Source organism: Mytilus edulis, chromosome 9, assembly GCF_963676685.1.
Source record: "Mytilus edulis chromosome 9, xbMytEdul2.2, whole genome shotgun sequence".
NCBI classification, from domain to species: Eukaryota; Metazoa; Mollusca; class Bivalvia; order Mytilida; family Mytilidae; genus Mytilus; species Mytilus edulis.
In genome coordinates, this window is record NC_092352.1 from 31,656,435 (window position 1) to 31,681,950 (window position 25,516).

At 32.4% G+C, this 25,516-nt stretch overlaps 2 protein-coding genes across 4 annotated transcripts in view; both read left to right on the forward strand.

Annotated features, from left to right (window-relative positions):
• The window catches only part of LOC139488103 (uncharacterized), a 37,068-nt gene extending 17,832 nt beyond the window's left edge, over window positions 1–19,236 (forward strand). For all 3 annotated transcript variants that reach the window (XM_071273490.1, XM_071273492.1, XM_071273491.1), the window contains 8 exons: window positions 1,040–1,084; window positions 1,908–1,955; window positions 3,406–3,537; window positions 5,699–5,806; window positions 7,583–7,614; window positions 8,832–8,955; window positions 13,371–13,445; window positions 14,279–19,236. In XM_071273490.1, the coding sequence (XP_071129591.1) occupies window positions 1,040–1,084; window positions 1,908–1,955; window positions 3,406–3,537; window positions 5,699–5,806; window positions 7,583–7,614; window positions 8,832–8,955; window positions 13,371–13,445; window positions 14,279–14,433 (719 nt within the window). In that variant the 3' untranslated portion in view covers window positions 14,434–19,236. The remainder of the gene's footprint in view (window positions 1–1,039; window positions 1,085–1,907; window positions 1,956–3,405; window positions 3,538–5,698; window positions 5,807–7,582; window positions 7,615–8,831; window positions 8,956–13,370; window positions 13,446–14,278) is intronic.
• The window catches only part of LOC139488104 (uncharacterized), a 185,271-nt gene that overhangs the window by 125,847 nt on the left and 33,908 nt on the right, over window positions 1–25,516 (forward strand). The window lies entirely within an intron of this gene.

A 25,516-nucleotide genomic window follows, 5' to 3' on the forward strand; every position in this document is an offset into this window, starting at 1 on the left:
CTTTCTACGTAATTATATTTTTGAGAACTCTCATTGAAAATTACTACAGGAAAGCGCTTTAAAAGATGCACGGTATCTATAAAAGGATGTTTTCAGTTTAATCATTGTTTAAATGACAATGTTACAAGTCACATCGAATAAGTGCTGAATTTTGTTGACGAAAAATATTGGTTTTAAAGACGGTGAAACAGAACTACAAATAATTGACACTGTATATCAAAAATACTCTGGTTATAAATGTTAGATCGAAGTATATGTGTACGGAAAGAAGTGTGTGGCTGTTCAGATCGTCGTACTGGAAGCTGAGGTACTATCTGATAATACGCTCGAAAGCTACAATAATACCACTGTCTTTTGGAATATACATACCAGAATATCACATCTTTTTTTTCAATTTCAGCTTGCAGATTAATATACATAAACATATGAAATAAACACTCTGCTAAGTAAAAACGGATTTGGAAAAGTACGACTTTAGAATATTGCTGCTTTTAATAATTTATATTTTCTAGCATTATTTAGTCATATACATTTAAGAGCTACACATGAAGTTATTCAAATGACGATTATAAGTTGTGATCAAATTTTCTACTATATACAGATTATATTTTTATTATACTTATATTAAAAAAAAAGGATAACTACTCTATTCATTTGGTTACATTCATTGCTGACCAATAAAGAAGATGTATTCAAGAAAGAAGAAAAAAATATGATATTCATAATCTTTGTCCAAAGATATATTACAAATATTATTGAAACTGATGAGAAGTAATAATCCTTTATAAGTTTGTATCGTTTTTTATTCAAGACTTCCCCGATTGAGATAAGTTAAAAATTAGTTTTATGTACGCAACTTGCACCTTAAAATTTAAATGTTTTTTAAATTTAAACAAACAATTTTATGATTAACTGCCAGTTGCAAATAATTCAGGCATATCAAGGATGACATTCAAATTGATATGCATTAGAGAACATGACATGATATTTGCAAAATTGCATGTTAGTTTTTGATAATATTGGGTTTTTTCTATTTCAGATAATTACTGCACGCATCGTACAAGACCTGAATTTCTGAAAAGCCGTACGTATAGTCTCCTACAATTATTATTTTCCAGTTTGCTGTAAAGTAATTATAAATATATTCTTATTTAATAAATTCTTATTTTGTTTATCATAAATAGATTGTTTACAATACAGCCATTTATTGATTTAAATGGAGATGTAGTATGATTGCCAATGAGAAAACTCTTCACAAGAGACCAAATGACACAGAAATGAACAGCTATAGGTTACCGAACAGCCTGCGACAAAGCCCGTAAGTCATCTTTAACAGGTTCCGTAATAATTGTTTTTAATTTTACTATTAAATATTTTCTCTCACATGTTACTTCTTATTTGTCGTAACTAAATACCGATTATCATAAACAGTTCTATGTATTTGTGTAAAAAAAAAATATTTCTCCCAAACTAAAGCAATGCAGTTACTTATATATGCACCTTAGGATTCTGACAAATAATTCAATTTCTCTTGATGAAATTAATATAGTTGATAACAAATGATAAATATTACAAGATCATTTTGAACATAAACCCCAAACATTGAAAAATGACTCTATATTATGTTCTGCGTGTACAAAATTATTAAATATTCCATGAAAGTCCTCGATGCAAAATGTATCACATATAAAATAAGGTTCAGTATGGTGTTTATACGCCAAACAGACAATTATTAAACAACATATTTTAGATCTTCTCTTTAATGTGGGTATTGCAATGATAATGCTAAAAAAACAATTAAAATAAAATCTTAAATCGATAAACTACCTGCTTGTCTCATTTCCAAACGTATCACGACTACAAATTTTGATATTAGTAGTTATATTATTGACTGGGTTTTTTTTCAGTTCCAGATGACATTGACCACTTGTGTATACCTCAGAAAGTTGTTGGAGGTAACTTTTTCCAATACCATTTCTATGTTTATGTATACCTAAATTAGGACGCATGTACGCAAATGCATTAACATGTTGGGGCTACATATATCATGACTATACTGTACTAATGAAAACTAAAGTTAACCACAACACATTCTTGGGTGCTCATTCTGAACATAAAATTCTCATTTTTGTGTATTATAACCTACCTTTTACGTATTATACCCAAGTTTTCTCCGAGTACATTCATTTTATTTAAGAAATATAAACATAAAAGAGTGACGAAAGATACCAGAAGGACAGCCAAACACATAGATCGAAAATAAACTGACAACGCCATGCAGCTAAAATTAAAGACAAACATACAAATAATAGTTCAGAAGACACAACATAGAAAACTTATTTAAATCTAAGCATCACGAACCCATCCAAAAACTGGGGGTGATCTTAGCTGCTCCGGAAGGGTAAGCAAATCCTGCTCCATATGTGGCACTCGTCGTGTTGCTTATGATATTACAAATCCGGTAAATAGTATAATTCGGTAGGTCACATTAATGAATTGGGAAGAATATTATAGTTCCAATAAAAGGAACATACCCGATATCATCTGTAAAACGGTTATTCCGTAACGGCCAACCAACTCGTGATGGCTTCCGTGTTTTAACTATTTTTTTGTGCGATCATAAGGTGTCCATCTTCAAACTAATATCTTTTATGACAAACGTCAGTCCTCTCTTTCCCAATTTTATTCCTGTTCCTCAATAGTAATAAATCCCAAGCCCCAGAATATGGCATTTACGTACTTGCACCACAAAATTACGCGTATGCATGTACACAAAAATTTTACCAGCAGTTTGCATGAGTAAGATATATTGTCGCCATGGCGAATTGAACGTTATGTGTCAGCATCTTAACTAACCCGAGACGTGTTTTTGCGGACTTGAATATCAATCTGAATTTTAATTTGTATTCTTCTTAATGAGTGATAGTTTTTTTCTCTTTGTTGATTTATTACAAGTCAAATTGATAGTTTGAAAGATCTCAAAACTACTGCCACATCTTTTTTACTGCAACTTGTTGTGTTTATTTCCTAACTATAGTAAAAAAGGTATATTTTGTCTAATGTCAATTTCATCATGAATCACTTTCTTTACAATCAGGGGTTCCATTAAGGAATTAAACTAAGTTCGACATTTGTGTTACCATTTTTTTTTAAAGCTATCAATGTATTTTGATAGAACCTCGCCCTTCCCCAGTTTCTCAGCCTCATAAAACAAGTTTATATTTTCCTAACATTGACCATATATTGTATATTTATATGTTATGTAATTAATGTTTTAATGAGCAAGATAATAATATTATTGAGTTGGTTATTGTTTTTTTATATAAATGCTGCTTGGTGGTCCTTTTGCGATGATGTACACCTGATATCATAGATAATTGTCTTTCAAATAAATTATTATTTCAGCTACAAAAATTAACTGGTTTCCCTGTCCACATACAGAGAATTTTACAAACATGTTCATACCACCCTTTTGCATGTGCGATACACACAGTCAGTGCAAACATCATACTAAAGATTTGTACAGAAAACAGAACTGTAAGTCATTTTATCATATACTCAGCATTAATATGATAGCTTTTGCATATGTGTAATGGGCGGAAGTGCACAAGCCATATCTTCCCACCCGGGCTGATAACCCATATCAAGTGCCTCTCGTGCAAAAAACCCATATCAGTGCCTCTCGTGCAAGTTACTTCCGGTGTTTCCGGTATCGGTTGTTTACTTTTCCATTGTGACGTCAGATGTTTTTTATGACGACGTCAAAATTTACGGGAACTTTTGTGGGGATAGTTTAATACTTGCTAACATGCAAATGCCATTGACAATTATGAATCATTTTATAGTACAACAATAATGGAGTAGTAATGATCGTAAAACTCTTCCAAATTTTCAATGTTTCAAAATGCCTCTATAGGAAATGTTACCATAAATATATAAGGAGTATAATGCTGTATGTTGGACAACTATAGTATATTTGATTCATAATTTTAATTTTCTTTATAAAATGTTTGACTGTTTTAGTTATTGCATTAGTTTATTTGCCTTACATGAAACTATTGTCGGAAGTATATGATAAAGCGATTAATACATGGCCTTTTCCATATCAGCCTGGGTATCATCCCTCGACCCATATCAGCACCTCGACTCCGTCTCGGGCTGATATGGGGGTCTCGGGATGATGCCCAGGCTGATATGGAAAAGGCCATGTATTAATCTCTATGTATTTTTTAAGACTGAAAGACTACTCTAGATCATCGGATTACTATGTTATTGTTTGTGTACATACATTTTAAATTCTTCTTCGGCTCGAGCAAAGCTAGTCAGTGTCATGTTGGTCTTTCGTAGAAGGTTGTGGCATTGTCTACTGAAGACGTAAAACATACGTTGTGAACTAAACTTTATATCTCTTCCCCTTCCTTTAAAGTGAAGAAGATTGATAATGGGATATACGTTTTTCCATACTTTGTCCGTACTTTGTTTACTGTCTCCTGCAGAAAAGGCCCATTTAATATTTTGGTGAAAATTTTCTAAATATCCCAACATTTGCTCTCATACACTGAAAAAACACATTTATTATTGAAATGCGCATCAGATCAAGACCAAATTGTGCCATTAATGTTATAAATACCTTTGGGTCGATAACTCTACTGGTAGACTGTTAGATCTAGAGGGTATCACCATCCCATTATAAAATTTCTCGGTAATAGCACGAAAAATTGGATTATATGTTATCTAAATTTTGGAAATTATTTGAAATCAAGGAATATATCTCCCTCATGCAAAGCTCTTATACCTTGCCCGACTTTGACTTTACAATTTTATCAATTTTGGTTTATATAAAGCTCTTAAGGTTTTATTATAAGCTATGAATTTTCAAATAGTTTTGCCTCAATCATCACCGAGAAGACATTTATTGTCGAAATGCGCATCTGATGCAGACACATTGGTACTTTTAATGTTATGATTTGTGACGATTACTATTTACACGTTATATTATTGAAAAGCAAAATACTATTCACAATATTTACAGAACTTTATTTATACTTTAGCAGTAATTAAGCTTGTACATTTTTTTTAGAATGAAAAATCTGTATATTTTCTGTGTAACAAGTAAAATTAAAAAGTGCATAATTAATGATCAATGAATAAACCTTTCGCGTAAATGAAATGCGTTAAATTTATCAGAAAATAGTATCTATACCAACTTTAACATTTTGAAATATCGAGGTCTATTGTGTTAGCCGGCATGATATAAAAACGAAATCAAAGAATTCAACTGTATATATAATTCGTATACAATAATTATGATGATTAGATATCACCAAATTCCATGCCTTTTTGTTTTCCACATGATTAGTATTAACCATAGTTTACAAATTCTGGGTCGAATCCGAATAGTAATGTGACATGTTATTTCCAGTTGAAGTAAAATAACACATGCGGGTTCAAACAGAAAAAAAAATTAAAAGAGAAAGCTATGCACCTTACAAAAGTCATGACGTTATTATATGACAATACGAATACTAAAAATCCAGGTTTAGAATAAGGCGTCGGAACTTTACGTCAGTCATTTAATTTACAAGGATACAATAGTTATATAATTTATCATAACCATTCGAAATTATTTTATTTAACTTTCTAAAATTTAATTTATGAGATATATGTCATGCTTACAAAAATTTGCTTTCGATTACAGGCAATTTATGCAGGGATACAATGCATTGTCCGTGCCAAAACAATGGAAAGTGTGGGACTTGCCCTGGTCGCTCCGTGGCGACAAAACTAAATTGTACCTGTTCGAGTGGTAGGTTTACAGTAAACAACTTGCGCTTGATAATTTGTTACCGATGATAGCCTTTTATGATCTACTTAATGGCTTGTAAATTTGTTAACGCATCTGTCTCGTTGTCTGTGATTGACCCGTTAGTGTTTTACTTATTTATCTTTAACTCTCGTATTCCCTATTTTTACACTTTTTATAACTAGGTCCGTCCGCTTTCATGAAGGAAACCGTAATGATTTTTTTCTTCAGCCTCGTGTTGCTATTGATATGTTTTTGTTTGTTTCACAATATATCGAGAAGATTTTCATCGAACAGCAGGGGACTTTGTGTAACCATGTACTTTTCCTGTGAAAGTTATCTGTTTATCTAGTTATCGATACACTTTCTCCATCGAAAAGAAATCGTCGATTGTTTTCAAATTTGCTTTTATTCTTAGAATGTTATGTTCATATTTGAAGCTATCAGGTGAATCCATATTAGTGTTATTTCGCTCCTTTCTGTATGTAACATACGGAATATGTATAAGAAAAACCATAATATGATTGAGACAATCTCTGGTCGGATGAAAATTTAGGTGAGGGACACACTTTTTCATTTTGAAGTTTGCTTTTTACCGCTTATCATCATTGAGTCAATGACATTTTTTAATTATCAAATTGTTGGTTTCTTGATGTATCACATTAAGTACAATTGCTCAGGTGACTTTTGTAAAGTCTTCACCCCTTTATTATTTAAAGCAAGGAATGTCTAAACCACAAAATAATCGAAACCTACGGTCTTTTGGTTTAATATTCATGACCGATGACCTTAAATTTGAATATTACCTATAGCTATGATATAACTTCATAATAGTGTATAATAAAGCCAAAGGATTCTTTGTATTTAGTTTTAAAAAAGCAAATGAATAAGATTAACGGAAAGTGATTTTATATGCATGGTTCTGGAAGTATTTTCTGCACTAGCACCCACAAAACGTTGTTTTTATGCCCCTCCTGCGATTGTAGAGGGCATTATGTTTTCTGGTATGTGCATCTGTTCGTTCTTTCGTCCGTCCGTCCGTCTGTCCCGCTTCATGTTAAAGTGTTTTTTCAAGGTAGTTTTTTATGAAGTTGAAGCCCAATCGACTTCAAACTTAGAACACATGTTCCCTATGATATGATCTTTGTAATTTTAATGCCAGATTATAGTTTTTATCCCAAATTCACGGTCCACTGAACATAGAAAATGATAGTGCGAAAGTCACGAAAATATAACCTATAACTATATTAAGAATCAGTGTGAAACATTTATCTCCTTACAGTGGAGCTTTCTTTTTAAACCGGAACCTTTTATTTTACACCAATTTTCCTTAACATATATTTAAATAAGGAAAAAGACATCAACATTGTTCTGTGAACAATTCATTATTGGTTCTTAATTTTACTATGATTTGACGAATGACTTGTGTGTTTGTATGTATTTTCATGATGCTGTAAGCAATTTCAGCATGTTTCATGAAAAAAATAAAATCACCAAAATAATTAACTCCGAGGAAAATTCAAAACGAGGTCCTTAATCAAATGGTAAAATCAAAAGCTTAAACACATCAAACGAATGGATAACAACTGTCATATTCCTGACTTTGTACAGGCATTTTCTTGTGTAGTATCGTGGGAATTTCTTAAAAATGCCCATTGATTTTTTGTACAGAGTTAAAATAATGCGTTGATATTATCCATTTAAGACTAGATCCATTGAGCGGTTTCAGAGGGTGGCTGATTTTTCTCACTCCATTTCTTTCATGTGATTTTTTTTCAGGTACGGAGGGAACATATTGCACGAAAACAAATGTAAGTAACACAAGTCAGTTTTATTGATTTTAATTTAATTTTTTTTTGGCTACGTAGAATCACAAAAGAAATTAGGAAAGTGTTCTAGAACTTCACGAATTTCTACCGGAAACAATTTGAAATTTCGTCTTGTGAAAAAAAGGCTTAATCTCATAAACCTAAATTGTTTTTACAATGAGTATTACCATATTTGATAAATAGCATAACTATGGAAAAAAGTAAAATCACAAAAATACTGAACTTGGAGGAAAATCAATTTAGAAAGTGCATAATCACATGGCAAATCAAATAACAAAACGCATCAAAAACGAATTGACAAGAACTGTCATATTCCAGACTTGGTACAGGCATTTTCAAATGTAGAAAATCGTGGATTAAACCTAGTTTCATAGCGCCAACCCTCTCACTTTGAAGACAGTCTCATCAAATTCCGTTATTTTTACATTGATGTGTTGACTAAACAGACACAATAAATAAAATAGTCAAAATATGGGTACATCAGTCATCATGGTATAACAATTTTAAAAGGAACAATTTAACAGAACACAAAAACATCTATCTACAAACACATTCATTGATTTGTGTGTCTGACGTCAGAAAATTTTATACGTCACATAGATTTGTCGTTCAATATGCATACAAACAATTTTAAAATTTACATAGACAATGTTATCATACAGGGTTAAAAAATCAAAAGTATGTAAGAATAAATTTCAGAAATAGACAGAGATTTAAAATAGTCCAAAAGTTATAAGAATCCACAAATAGTTAATTCTACTACGCGATTGAATTATTTTGACGTTTGTGGTTCAACGTATTTTGTAATTCATAATAGAAATATATCATAATGACATAAAATAGAACAATATCATACTGACGGGATCTTTTAAAGTACAGAATCACGTTATAAGAACCAAAGAAATACAAAAAGTCGCATATACAAAACATACCACCAAAAATGAAAGACAATACTAACACATTGACGAGATGTATGGATTGATTGTCTACATGGTAAACAGAAAATCGCTAAAATACAGAAATGTACAGAAGAGAATACAAAAAAGTAGGAAAAGTATTGTAAATAATAATGTTATTTAAATAATGTTATTTTCTATTTACAATCGTAGGTGCTATATTAATGAATTCTCATTTTGCTTTAATTTTACAATTGTTTATCTATTACGTTAATATGTTCTTGCTTCATTTGATAATTTCAGAAAAGAATTTGTCATCTAGCAGTTGGATCAGACATTCCATCGTCTTATGACATGTGTAATAGCAGTAATAACAATACTTGTTTGGCTAATTATGGCGAGAATATCTTCAAATGCACTTTGTCTGGTATGTAGAAAAAAATAGTATTTCAGGCTAGTAGTCATGTAGAGTCAGACACAACAGTTAAACTGTTTTAACTTCATAAATACATGACCAAATAGCATTTGGTTGGTTTTAGTATAATTAATGTAGATGTCCTGACCATACCTTCTATTTCAACAATCCAGATTTATCTACCTTGACACTGACTGCTAAAAACAATAACATCATCATGTACTATTTATTTTAAACGGAAAACGTTTTTTTCGTCGGATTTTTTTTTTACTTTGTAATTGTTTTTTAGAACTCTTTTATATGCAGTCCACATTTCAAAGTTGGTACGATATGCATGTATGTGCACACAGCAACGTCTCGAAATTTAATGAAAGCTAAAAAAAACTTTTACTGTTTATGTTGTCAAAATTCATTATTTTTTTTATAAATCTGATAAATTTATTGATCATACGGTTCTTAGATTTCACATGCAATAAGTAAATAAAAAGTGGTTATTTACCCCCATCTATTTATGGCAATATTTTCACCGGACTAACAAGATAATACTTCGTCCTTCACAAGGTTCTATTGAATGATTTCCTATCAGCGGGTTTAAAAAGGTTCAGCTGGCTTTCTGTAACTGATAACTGGTATGATGCATTACTATTTGGCTCACCGGGGCACGAAGGGCCCCATGTCAGTTTATACCATTATTTGGCGTCCATCGTCGTCCGTCGTCTGTCGTCGGCGTCGGCGACGTTTGTTGTTGTCTGTCATCGTAAACGTTTCCTCTGAAACTACTGGGCCAAATGCTTTCAAACTTTCACTAAATGTTCCTTCTGGTATCTTTTTTGTAAATGTATCCGAAGTTTTGATCCATCGACAAACATGGCCGCCATGGCTACAAATAGCATATATGGGTCAAATGCAGATTTTGGTTTATATCTCTAAAACTAAAGCTTTTAGAGCATATCTGACATGGGGTAAAAATATTCAATAGGTCTATCAGCCCTGAAATTTGCAGACACACTGAACAAACCATGGTTGGGTTGCTGCCGCTGAATTAGTTATGTACGAACTTGTGTTTCTCGATCTGTTATACAATTGTTGTATAGAATAGTCATGTAGTAATTCATATTGTATGTTCACAAGGTAAAAAACTAGAATTCATAGTTCCAAACAAGCACATATTCATGCGCCTGTATCCAGGAATCGCGTCAGTGGATGCTTTGAATAATATATATTTTTCTTTTAATTCTTCCTATATTGGAGAATTTTTGCTTGTATATATATATGATAGTTTCTGAATTATCTATGCATTACAGTTTTTAGACTCGGTACAATAGACAACTTTCGAGTTCGATGTATTTCCGTCAAAAACGTTGGTTTTAGTGAACATCACTTGTGCGTGTATGGGCCTCGTCACTTCCGTTTCCATGTTGAGCAAGTGATTGGAAAACTATGATGCTATATTGCACGAATTATTCGGCAAATTGAATTCTAATAATTTACAATTAGCACTTGTATTATTAGGGAGTTGTGAATAAGTACCTACAGAACAAACATGATTGCTAGTCTAGCCTGCTTAATGACGATCACTAAGATGCTTGATGAACGTTAATACTGTAGGGATACATGCGATCCCCTCTATCTGGTAAATGACGTCATAAAGGCTCGCATAATTGACGGTTTTTCCGGTGACGGATGAACCCGAAAGTAGTATATTGAGAGATTTCATACATACTGTTTGTTGAAGTACCAGCAGAAAGTAATAATAAAACTGTTCGCCCGTTCAAACACAGTAATACTGAGCCTTTCATTCTTTGTATACTTACTTTTTATCATATTTTTTTTTATTTAACTTTCAATTTGATTTTTCAGAAAGTATTTTGTACATTATTTTATATTATATTTTTTAACTGTAGTAACACCAGGACGAATTACACAAACATTTATAAATACAGTGAATTGGAAACATTTTGTCCAAAAAAACTCGTACTTAGTTGAATGTTTGAAAAGTCTGGTTATAGGTTTCCACACTCTATCTCCAGACCTTTTATTTAACAATTTTCGTTTAGGTTAAGAGATTGTCGTTCTTATGACTCCTATGAGACCGTTAGATGGTCAATTCAAAAGTCTAATATTGAATTTTTTGGACATACGTCTTTAAGAAATGTCTTTTTAAAAGTTATTCCTTTTGTTTGATTACAATATTTTATAAATGTTATGATTATACTACTGTTCACTAATTGCGTCTGGTATTTTGAGGATTCCTTCTTGAATCAAAAAGAGTTATATCATACACAAATGTTCCTTTTATACTTTGATCATTGTAATTGTGTACAGGTTATATGCATTTTGCAAGTTTGTGTTTTTTTGTATGTATGCTGTGTTAAATCTAATCGGAATTATAATGTGTAAGACTGTGTATTTCCTTTCAACAAGCTACCCACATCCCTGTTTAACGTGCAACATTTATGCAGATATCTCGAAGTTGATTTTGTATGCAACTAGCAATAAAGTGTACCCTTTTTTGTCCCAACTTTATATATCGACGTTTCGAGCAATACTGCGAAATCATTGCTCTATATTTAACACCACCTTTTGTATGTCTACATCATCAGAAATTAGAAAACACACCGACCATTTAGAAATCTAAGCTAGTCATATATAATTTCGCTCCGAAAATAAAATGAGATATAGAATGTTTGTACAGAGAAGGATATTTAATGACATATTAGATTCGATTCAAGATCCTTATAAATTTTAACAAAACATTATAATCACTTATTTATATAAATTTGTTTTTGTAACGGTGAACGTGTTTGGAGTTTATGATTAAATGTAAATAACGCGTTTTTAAATCATGTTGCGTTTAATTTTTATCTATTTGTTCAATCCAACGTAAGGTCATACCTTTATATATTCTTATTTGGTTGATAATCTGAAATAGCATGTAAAACTCGGTTTATATTAAAAACAGTAACTGCGAGCATTCTTTGACAATATTGAATTGTTTGTGCTTGCGATATTGTTATCTATCTTACTATTATGATATTGATTCGTTGTTTTCCTGAACTGATTTATACAGTTTTTTATATTGTGTACCTATAGTATAAGTATTGGTCGAATTTAAAAGGGGGATTTGAGGTCTATACATATTTTTAGCCAAAACCCTAGTTATTAGTAATATTTGTTATTGATTGTAGGTCTTTGGTGTACTCTGGTCAATTTTGGAATTGGGCAATGGCATAACTTAACTAGTATTTTTTTGGAAAGTAGATGCTATTCAGTCCATTTTTTCATATTCTATGAAGTTTTCTGAAACACCACATTCACACAGATCATAAATACTACTTAAGTCTCGATAAACATTAAATGTTTATAATTTCAAGAACTAAGTCATTTAAGTTTTAAGGTACAAATTTCAATAACTGCATTTCTGCCTGGCCTATTCTAATATGATGTAGAAAAAATTTAGGAAGTCTTGTGTTTTAGTCGCCTGTGAGTAAACAGTTAATGATACCAATCATGTCTGTCGATTACAATTCTGTCTTTAAAAGAGAGCTTGAAAATTGTTTACAACAAAATAATCAGATAGAATTCAAAAGTATGCAACGAGCAATAGCAACAATATCAATACTAATCTAACATCACCAGATGCCATTTTAGACAACAAATGTCTCTGCAATGATGCTCGAGTCAAAACTATTTGCCAATCCAATACTCATTAAACATAAAAGAGCGAATGAAAACCAAATGGACAAAAAATACAGCCAAAGCTAGTGATAAATCCAGAACTTTGCACGATGTTGTTCCTTAAATAAGAATAATTTCCAAAATTTTAAAACGGCACATTTTAATAACACAATATACGACGATTCGTATTTGTGCGCCAGTACATAAGTACGGGCTACTGCACTGGTGATACCCTCGCAAACTCAAAATTCACCAGAAGCGGTAGAACCCCAGTGGTAGGCATAATGACTGATACTTATCAGTGTATAGTCTTCTTTTCATTTAGATTAAGGTCAAACAGAGGGGGACATAGACTAAAGCAAAGGAATACATATTTTTCCGTTTAATATATAAATCATTTTAGGTATTTAAACAACTATATTCAGTTACGAGAAATACTTATGTTCAATATAATGTTCACAATATTTTTATTGGACATAGATAAGGTTTAAAACACGCATATTCAACAATTTGTATTCTTTAATCCAAATTGTTAAAGCTTGATATGTTGAAGCAAACAGATCATATTAGTATAAACATATATTATTGATGCATGAGTTGTAAGAAGGAATTATACGAAGGTCATATCGTACCTTTCTTTACCATAATATCATATGAAATGTTGTTAAAAAATTGAGAAAATAAAGGATCTATTTCTCTTTATATTCAATTCTGAATTCATAAGTGTTATTCTATATCTGATTTTGTAGATTCAGCAGAACCTCACGTAGATTGTTCACATTTTAATGAAAAACATGCACAGTTTGACCTCATGGTGGAGGCAGGTTAGTAGCCCCTTTTCAAAAGATTTTTACAGTATGTTCTATTGTAGTACTTTTACATGTCGTATGTTCGCAGAAGGTTGAATCGATAACATTATCACAATATGGAGATGTGGTATGATTGCTAATGACGTTGATATGAACAAATATATGTCATCGTACGAACTACTGAATCAAAGCCTTCTTACACGAGAAAGACATATTTGAATTATGTATGTTCGCTCCGCCAAGCAGTCCGTGTTTGTTGTCGTTGGTGATGCCCTGCATACTTATTTTGTATTCTATCCGTCTTTAAATTCGCCCGTTTGTTTTCTGTTTTTATCAATTAAAAATTCAATTTGCAGTAGGCAATTTTAACAAATGAAGTTATCAAATAAATTAAATACAAAAACTAGTATATTATTATTATTATTATCAAGTACAAAAAATATTCAGAGAAATGAAAGCTGATAGAGAACATGAATTTACGACCCTGTACCTTGGCACAGCGTAGCAAGAAACATTTGTTTATTGCTTTGGGTTCAAATGGGCAGTCAAATATGATTCAAACTAACAGGTGTAAAAATAATCTTATAGCATCGCAACTATTATAGAAAAAAAAACATTTGTATATATAAGATATGATAATGCCCAAACCGTCGTATAACTTCAGAAGACTGAACAAATGTACTTTAAATGTAGTTTATACAAACAAAAATAACAAACAATAACTTATTTGATATTAATTTGGCTGTGACTCGTGTGTAACATATTATTCTTGAAAAGCTTCTATCATATAAAACTGATGAATTTTAAAACTTGAATACATGTAAATGATATTATTCTTTTTTTTCCAGAAAAGCAGAAAGACAAGAGGTGTTCCGGGGAGTTTCCAGTAATACCAGTTATAATTATTATTATTTTCCTAATTGCTCTAGCCACCGGCATTTTCCTATATGTAATTATTGGTAAAGATAGAAAGATATCAAGACGTCAACTAGACACGTCTTGAGAAGTATGAAAGAGTTGATGAAGTATTCCAGGTGAATTGACAAACAATTTGCAGCTTGACTTGATCAATAATTTATTCCGTTACCATTATTTATAAACAACAGTAATTGTTTAAAGGATAGTAACAGTTCCATGTCATGAATTGTGTGAGTTTATGCCACACTTAAACGTTTGGATTGGAAATAAAGAATGAATTCACAAAGTAAACAAGTCATGATGCAGTAAGAGACCACACAATTGTCTCTTGGTGAAGAAACAAAATGAAGGCTATTTTTCATTTTTTCAAAAACAGTCTTCTTGATAAGACAGAAGATGCTTAGTTCTGATTTCGGTGTCGAAAAGTATTAATTAAATATTCAATTTGCCTAAATTTTAATTGCCAATGTGTATTCACGAGAACGACATAAATAGCACTTTTCCAGTTAGGCAGTAAGAAGCATTTGATTGCTATGAGAAAGTATAGTACTTTTGTCCCAACCATATATGTTTTTGTTATCCGTCCATAATATGTTCGTTACAAAATTGTTTAAACAATAATCTGTTCATTATTTTGATAAAAATAGGGCGAACATCTGTCAGATTTAAAGCATCTTTTTATTTCTGTATAATTTTATGACAGCGTAACATGTTATCTCCTCATTTTAACATGATGATAAAATAAACGGTACCAATTTAACTGCACCAGATGCTCATACATTCCTAGCTTACGATTGTCTTGGTTTGGGAGGAGTGTCTGTTTGATAATTTAAAGGAATAAGATCCTTAATATGACTAAATTTAAATTTGAAAATATGTCATCTAAAGTCAAACAAAGGAGGAGGTATGACTTTTAACATTTGTTGGTCCCTTAAATAGCAAAATGAAAATTAATTCAGAATTTCAAATAAATGTTTGACATCTTTTCTCATATTTAAATATAATAACAATCCCTTAAATGATGTCAATTCGGCAGATTTTGACGATTTGCTCTACTACAAAGTCAGCAGCTTGAAGATTTGATGCAAACCTGTAAGACAAAATTCATAATACTGAAATCTGTCAGATTAATAAAGATTTTATTTGGGAGATTTATCATACTGTTTAAATTTCGATTCGGTATGCGTAGAAGTGGCCATATCATAGCTTATTATACATACTGTGGATTCATTTATTTTCGTGGGTACCAATTTTCGTGGTCTTAAGAAAACTTGCATATTCGTGGATATTTAATTTCGTGGTTATGGTAAAGTCTCCATACATTCCTTTAGAAAATTTGTAATTCGTTAAACATTTAAATTCGTGGTTACCTTGTACCCACACAATCCATGATAATTGGTATCCAACAAATAATAATGAATCCACAGTAACAATATATGCGTTTGATGTTTAAAAAATTATAGTATTACAATGTTGTTTTTTATTCAAAAATACAATTTCTCTGATCTCATGACTCATATCATAGTTCATGGTATTTCACTTGATAATTTTAATTTCCACTGACGCAAGTTGCTTATGTTTTTAAAACAACTTTTTGATTTAAATTACAAGAATGAAGAAATTTTAAACTAGTTGGCATATGAATTGCTTTTGTTAAGTTAGTTCTAAAGTCAAAACAGAAACTAGAACGCGTGCAAAATTAAAGGATGTAAAAAGTATAATCACAAAAATACAAAACTCCAAGAAAAATTCAAAGAAAAAGCCCCCTAACAAATTGTAAAATCCAAACTCAAACGAAGGTACATATTCTTAACTTGATACAGGAATTTTCCTTTGCTGGTGGATTATACTTCGTTTTATAGCCAGCGAAACCTTTCACTTCTATGACAGTTATGTAAATAACGCCTGAAGTAGTAATGTCCTGTTGATTTCACATTTCAGTTTGTAAAGAAATTTATTCCTTATTTCTCAATGTTATTTTCTTTATAAAGTAAACTTTTTTTTAACAATTTAGCTTTCCTAAAGGCCATACTTCCAATGTACCTTTACTTTATCTTACTCCTAATACAAATATTGATTCATGTTTTACATTCCATGTGGTGTATTATTAAACAGCCTTTAAATCAATGTATTCCTGTAGATGCTTATTGAACTGTCGAATAAAATATTAAGACAACAGTAGTAAACTGCTGTTCAAAAGTCATAAATCGATTGAGAAAAAAAAAACAAATACGGATTTAAGAGTAAAACGGGAAACACTCAACTATTAGAGGAAAACAAAAGAACAGAAACTCTCAACTGCTACAAAAAACGGAAATGCAACATACATAGAAACGAACTATTAGATAACAACTGCCATATTCCTGACTTGGTAAAGGACATTAGACAAATGGTGGGTTGGACCTGGTTTATGGCTATCCAGTATATTGAGCATATATGAAATCAAATTCACTTTTGACCACGCTTGGAATAAAATTTTGAACATCGTTTTTAAGCAACGTTAGGATATTGACATATGTAATGATATGTTTTATAGAATAACATTTTATTAGCATATCACTTGATTTTCCTTGAAAACATGCCAGGTTTAGGACATAAGTGAAATGTTTGGCCTCTTTGGGTTTTTTTACCATATGATACATGGCAAGATATTTTGCCCCATAACACCTACTTGTCCTTTCATATATCTCTTCAATAGCTCATAAAAGGTTATTTATCAAAATTTAAGCAAGTCGATATTTCTTTTGTTACAATTTGAAAACAAAACAATGCCAATGCTAAATATGAGGTAAAGTCAAAGGCAGCCTTTTTCCGCCATTTAATTTCAATTCAATAGAAAAGAAGTTCCATAACTTATCAAAATGTTTAGCTTCTTTTGTTTCTTAACTATTGTTCTTCTGATTTTCAATATCAGTTTGATATTAATTTTTTTATATTTCACCTGACTAAATACTTACGTAAAAGAGACGCATACATATTTCTTTCGTTTAGTGTTGAGCTAAAACGTTGGCTGTTATATTACTTGTGTGTTTTTGTGACAAAGTTTGCCTATATTGACCATGACAAAAAAATATAAAATAGAATCATGAAGTGTGTAAACAATAAATGGGATAATGAAATTATGATTTTAATTTTTTTTGTATGTTCCATGAATTCCAAGGGAATCTTTATTTCTCATTGATAAATGCTTTCGAGTATGTCTGTTATTGTTTGTGAATCGATTTATACTGCATGTATCTTCTTTCCATTTTTGTTTATCTTTTCGCCCATTACGACTTATCATTGGCATTTGCTCTCCGTGGTTGAAGATATGTTAACAATAGATGTCATAGTTTTAAGTTCACAAAATACGAAAAAAAATCGTGCAGTTTAAGTATGGGAATTATATAAGTCCATAGTAGTACATCTGTTTAAAGATGTTGATAAAATAAAATTCAAAAGAAAAGTCCATGTTCACGTTTTATAATAAAACGTTATTCAAGTACATTAAACATTTTTCACTTTTTTGTTAAACAGTAGGAATCATATTACTTCAATTTTCTTCTTACTTTCCAAATGAACACAATCAGCACAAATGCCGTCTTGAATTCCTAACTGTTATTAAAGATCCTTCCATGTGCAACCGATATGCAATCGTTTCATCTATGTGTTATTATTATTTTGTACATAAATCAGGCCGTCAGTTTTCTCATTTAAGGTAGATGGGGTGTCTAAATTATAATCCATAAAAAAAATTAATAATTTGCCAAAATATAGTTTATATCATGCTTTTTAAAAAATACTAATAAAAAGAATGGGTCACCGGGCTTATTTTCATGCTACACAGTGTTCAAAATTGACAAATTTTGTATAGATTATGCATGGAAACCCCAATTTTCTTCAATAAAGCGCAATCTACACCATAGAATTTTGAGATAACACATGAGAATATGGCTTTAATAGCATGCTTTTAGTTAAGAAAAAGAAACAAGGGGTTCACCGGACCCGTTTTCTTGCTACATTATTAAATAGGTAAATTCGTAACACATTCTATTGTGTACCTTAATCTGAATTATCTGCCCTTGCATTTGAGTTGCCTCCCCTTATTTGGCAAAGTTGGAAAAAAATTAATCAAACAATAGTTTTCTGTTTTTTTGTAAAATGCAACCATAAATATGATAAAACATGGCATTTTCTATATCGAAGTGGAAGTTCTTACACATGAATTACCTAATACTCTAAAAATTTGCACATTCTATTTAAGATCTGGATCTTGTTTTCTGGTATTTCCAATTCCAAGATAGAGGAAGACACCCTATCTACCTTAAATATTTAAATAGTTTTGCATTTGTCATTTCGAGCCATTTATAGCTGGCTATGCGGTATGGGTTTTGCTAATTGCTGAAGGTCGTACTGTTACCTAAAGTTGCTCATTTTTATTCCATTTGATCTTTTTTGGGAGAGTTTTCTATATATAATAACACTTAAATCATTCGTTCTTTTTGCTTGAGTCCGTTGACATCAGTTGCGATAGCCTTCACAAATTTCTTATCAATGCAATTATTGAAAATTGAATAATAAAGTTTATATAATGATGAATGTATGTCATGTATGAATGTATTAATTGTAATGTAAATGATTCTTCAGACTGTGCAATACTTTTTTATCATAATAAAGATGTCATATTATACACCAATGTTAATAGAGATCAAGTACACCTGAAATATACACATAAACAATGGTTGTAGAACTATAGGGCACGTTAATATCTTGATTGTAAATATTGACTTAAGATGTGATGTTGTAAATAAACGAGGAAAAAAAGAATTAACTGGCTCAGTTTATCTATATCGTTTTTGTTATGAGGCAGGTAACATCTAAAAGAGACGTAGTATGATAACTAGAAATGTCAGACCAAATATTGTTTTTTATTATTAAAAAAATAAACAATTTTGATTTTATTATTATTCTGTTATACATTGTGTTATACTTTGTGCAATGACATTAGAGATTGCACTTCTGTAATTATAGGCAATGCAATTTCCCATAGAAATACGTTTTAACGGCTAAAACTGTACCACTTTTACCATGAAGTTTCGTGAAGAATCATTTCATTGAAATTTCTAATGCACTACTAATTTTTAAAGATCAAAACAAAAGTAAAATTGTATTCTTCCTGTCCACTCACTTTGGGTCTTCCTAAAACAAAGAGATCATACCTGGGAACCAACAGTGAACCTAAAACAAAATATCTATGAATATCAAATATCTCCATAAAAGAGGCGTGTTTTATGAAAATTTTGTATTTACAAAGTGCAATCTTTAAAAACATTCAATAACAAAGATTAAAATACAAATTTGAAATACAACCCCTCATTGTCTGCATGTTTGAGACCTGAATGTGTCACATTATTTCTATGTAAATAAAAAAGAAAAGTGTACGATACACTGTTTGTTTTGGGGTAGATTTTAATCTTTATTCGATTGAAAATTTACATATTTATACATGAAATCGAGAATCATCAACATTTCTGAGGGCTTTTATATCTATTACATACATCCCAATTATTTATCAGATGAGCTTCCTCATGATATATTTTGCATTTTGATTCCTATCACAAAATCGTTTATCTTATAAGAATTAAAGAAACTTAAGGGGAATATGATATTTTACGAACTAACCCCGAGAAATACGGGAGCTAACATGGATTGCACAAACGATGAAGTTTTAATAAACTTATTCTAAATTGAAAGATATATTTTGGTTTCACTAGTTCATGTATATTAAATTTTGGAAATATTTTTCTTCCTGTAAATCTTCAATAGTTATGAGGTCTTCGTCCTTTGCAGTTGGTCGTTATTTTCTGGCGTTTAATTTTGTCAGGGTTTATAAAATGATGGTTTTAGAATATACCTAAGAGATCGGTGTTTTGTTTTTTTAAATACTTTCTATAATTGATACAAACTCCTTCAAATTAAGCTTTATTATGTTGGTATATTCTTAATCTAAGCTGTTCGACCTCTCGAAGTTCAGCACCATACTACACAATGTAGCCGGAATTATATAAGTCACTTCATCAGTTATCGATGTCGTCAACTATAACATTATTGAAGATACTATGTAAAGACTGTAATAGTAAACATTTATAATAATTCAACTTGATAATTTAATCAATATGACATACTAAGGATTTTCTCCTCTAAAAATAGATTGCCTTAGCTATAATTGGCAAAACCTTCTTCTCCAATGTTATAAAACTTCATACTTTAATTGGCCTTTAACATTTTCCGCGCGTCTGGGATACCAGACTTTTATTCCTGGTGAGTTTATTTACCTAAGCGCGATTGAAAGGGGATTATGTTCTTTTTACATTAAATCCCAGTTTGGCTCGTCAAATAACGCCAAATACGGTAACAGACCAACCATTATGAACCATCAAATACACTTTAAAGTGAAATGCTATATATTTCTTTGCGTTTTTGTTTTGTTATTGCTATTATTAACATATGGAACAAAAACAAAAAGAAACGATTAAAACTTTCTTTAGCTGACATCATAACAAGCCAACCCTTATGAATTATCAAAATGACTTTAGAGTCAGATACTATGATTATTTTGTCTTTCCAGAGACATATTTATATTATCTCTGGTCTTTCTAAATCTCAATTATAATTTATTAATTGATCAATTACCCTGATCTATGATTTATTTATTACTGATTTATAAAAAAAAAAAAAGATAACTAGAGGCTCTAAAGAGCCTGTGTCGCTCACCTTGGTCTATGTAAATATTAAAGGAAGCAGATGGATTCATGACAAAATTGTGTTTTGGTGACGGTAATGTGTTTGTACATCTTACTTTACTGAACATTCTTGCTGCTTAAAATTATCTCTATCTATAATGAACTTGGCCCATTAGTTTCAGTGGAAAATGTTAGTAAAAATTTACAAATTTTATGAAAATTGTTAAAAATTGACTATAAAGAACAATAACTCCTAAGGGGGTCAATTGACCATTTCAGTCATGTTGACTTATTTGTAAATCTTACTTTTCTGAACATTATTGTTGTTTACAGTTTATCTCTATCAATAATAATATTCAAGATAATGACCAAAAACAGCAAAATTTCCTTAAAACTAACAATTCAGGGTCAGCAACCCAACAACGGGTTGTCCGATTCATCTAAAAATTTCAGAGCAGATAAATGTTGACCTGATAAACAATTTTACCCCATGTCAGATTTGCTCTTAATGCTTTGGGTTTTGAGTTATAAGCCAAAAACTGCATTTTACCCCATGTTTTATTTTTAGCCATGGTGGCCATCTTGGTTTGACGGCCGGGTCACCGGACACATTTTTCAAACACCTAACCCAAAAGATGATTGTGGCCAACTTTGGATTAATTTGGCCAAGTAGTTTCAGAGGAGAAGATTTTTGTAAAATAATACTAAGATTTACGAAAAATGGTTAAAAATTGACTATAAAGGGCAATAACTCCTAAAGGGGTCAACTGACCTTTCAGTAATGTTAACTTATTTGTAAATCTTACTTTGCTGAACATTATTGCTGTTTACTGTTTTTCTCTATCTATAATAATATTCAAGATAATAACCAAAAACAGCAAAATTTCCTTAAAATTACTAATACAGGGGCAACAACCCAACAACGGGTTATCCGATTCATCTGAAAATTTCAGGGCAGATAGATCTTCACCTGTTTAGCAATTCTACCTCTGTCAGATTTGCTTTAAATGCTTTGGTTTTTGAGTTATAAGCCAAAAACTGCATTTTACCCCTATGTTCTATTTTTAGCCATGGAGGCCATCTTGGGTGGTTGGCCGGGTCATCGGACACATTTTTTAAACTAGATACCCCAATGATGATTGTGGCTAAGTTTGGTTTAATTTGGCCCAGTAGTTTCAGAGGAGAAGATTTTTGTAAAATGTAACGACGACGACGGACGACGACGGACGCCGGACGCCAAGTGATTAGAAAAGCTCACTTGGCCAGGTGAGCTAAAAAGGAGTTGAAGAAAGTCAAAATTTACAATTCTGTTTATAAAATTGTTTGACTGTTTACTTTCCACTCTCTATTTGTTTCCTAATGGTGTCTATCTTTTACTTTATAATTGGTTACTTTTATTTGAGAAGATACATATATGAATAAATAATCTGAAAGGCATCACACTTGTTTAGAAAAACGACATAAAATATTAGGGTGTAATATCTTTATAGAAATATATTGTACTCATACGCAAATAAAAAGTATATCCACACTTGTGTAAAATACTCTTATATGCATTTTTATGTTTGTTTCTTAGTTCGAGGATTAATCATCGTATACATAACGATTACCAGTAGCGATACGCAGGTGGCAGTTAGGTAATGAATAGTTGAACAGTGGTTCCCTGAGTAACCTGACAATGCATAGTATTACAATGGTTTCCTGAGGTTAAATAACCATGCACAGTAGAACAATGATTTCCTGAATTAACCTGACAATGCAGAGTAGTACAATGATCCCCTGAGTTACCTTACCATCACAGTAGTAGAATGGTTCCCTGAGGTAACCTGACCATGCACAGTAGTAGAGTGGTTCCCTGAGGAGACATGACAATGCACAGAAGTACAATGGTTCCCTGAAGTAACCTGGCAATGCACAGTAGTACAATGTTTTTCTGAGGTTACCTGACCATGCATAGTTGTACAATGGTTCCCTGAGTAACCTAACAATGCACAGTATTACAATGGTTTCCTGGGGTAACTTAAACATGTACAGTAGTACAATTGTTCCCTGAGGTAACCTGACTATGCACAGTAGTACAATTTTTCCCTGAGGTAACCTGACTATGCACAGTAGTACTATTGTTCCCTGAGGTAAACTCACAATACACAACAGTACAATGGTTCCCTGAGGTACCATGACCATGTACAGTAGAACAATGATTCCCTAATGTAACATAGCCATACACAGAAGTACAATGGTTCCCTGAGGTAACCTGACCATGAACAGTTGCACAGTGGTTCCCTGAGTAACCTGAACATGCACAGTAGTACAATGGTTCCCTGGGTAAACCTGACCATACACAGTAATACAATGGTTCCCTGAGGTAACATGACAATGCACAGTAGTACAATGGTTCCCTGAGGTAACCTGGCCATGCACAGTAGTACAGTGGTTCCCTGAGGTAACATGACCATGTACAGTAGTGCAATGGATCCCTGAGGAAACCTGACAATGCACAGTAGTACAATGGTTCCCTGAGGTAACCTGACCATGCACAGTAGTACAATGGTTCCCTGAGATAAACTTACCATGCACAGTAGTACAATGGTTCCCTGAGGTAACCTGGCAATGCACAAAAGTACAATGGTTCCCTGCAGTAACCTGACCATGTACAGTAGTACAATGATTCCCTTGGGAGACCTGACCATGCACAGTAGTACAATGGTCACCTGAGGTAGCATGACAATGCACAATAGTACAATGGTTCCCTCAGGTAACCTGACCATACACAGTAGTAATGTGGTTCCCTGAGGTAACATGACCATGTACAGTAGTAGAAGTAAAAACACAAAAATACTAAACTCCAAGGAAAATTCAAAAAGGAAAATCAAAAATCAAAAGGCAAAATCAAAAGTCCAAACACATAAAACAAATGGATAACAGAATGGTTCCCTGAGGAAACCTGACAATGCACAGAAGCACAATGGTTCCCTGAGGTAACCTGACCATGCACAGAAGCACAATTTTTCCTGAGGAAACCTGACAATGCACAGTAGTACAATGGTTCCCTGAGGTAACCTGACCATGCACAGTAGTACAATGGTTCCCTGAGATAAACTTACCATGCACAGTAGTACAATGGTTCCCTGAGGTAACCTGGCAATGCACAGTAGTACAATGCTTTCCTGAGGTTACCTGACCATGCATAGTTGAACAGTGGTTCCCTGAGTAACCTGACAATGCATAGTTGAACAGTGGTTCCCTGAGTAACCTGACAATGCATAGTATTACAATGGTTTCCTGAGGTTAAATAACCATGCACAGTAGAACAATGATTTCCTGAATTAACCTGACAATGCAGAGTAGTACAATGATCCCCTGAGGTACCTTACCATCACAGTAGTAGAATGGTTCCCTGAGGTAACCTGACCATGCACAGTAGTAGAGTGGTTCCCTGAGGAGACATGACAATGCACAGAAGTACAATGGTTCCCTGAAGTAACCTGGCAATGCACAGTAGTACAATGTTTTCCTGAGGTTACCTGACCATGTATAGTTGTACAATGGTTCCCTGAGTAACCTAACAATGCACAGTATTACAATGGTTTCCTGGGGTAACTTAAACATGTACAGTAGTACAATTGTTCCCTGAGGTAACCTGACTATGCACAGTAGTACAATTTTTCCCTGAGGTAACCTGACTATGCACAGTAGTACTATTGTTCCCTGAGGTAAACTCACAATACACAACAGTACAATGATTCCCTGAGGTACCATGACCATGTACAGTAGAACAATGATTCCCTAATGTAACATAGCCATACACAGAAGTACAATGGTTCCCTGAGGTAACCTGACCATGAACAGTTGCACAGTGGTTCCCTGAGTAACCTGAACATGCACAGTAGTACAATGGTTTCCTGAGGTTACCTGACCATACACAGTAGTACAATGATTCCCTGAGGCAACTTACCATGCACAGTAGTACAATGGTTCCCTGAGGTAACCTGACCAAGCACAGTTGTACAATGGTTCCCTGAGGTAACCTGACCTTGCACAGTAGTACAATGATTCCCTTGGGAGACCTGACCATGCACAGTAGTACAATGGTCACCTGAGGTAGCAATACAATGCACAATAGTACAATGGTTCCCTCAGGTAACCTGACCATACACAGTAGTAATGTGGTTCCCTGAGGTAACATGACCATGTACAGTAGTAGAAGTAAAAACACAAAAATACTAAACTCCAAGGAAAATTCAAAAAGGAAAATCAAAAATCAAAAGGCAAAATCAAAAGTCCAAACACATAAAACAAATGGATAACAGAATGGTTCCCTGAGGTAACCTGACCATGCACAGAAGCACAATTTTTCCTGAGGAAACCTGACAATGCACAGTAGTACAATGGTTCCCTGAGGTAACCTGACCATGCACAGTAGTACAATGGTTCCCTGAGATAAAC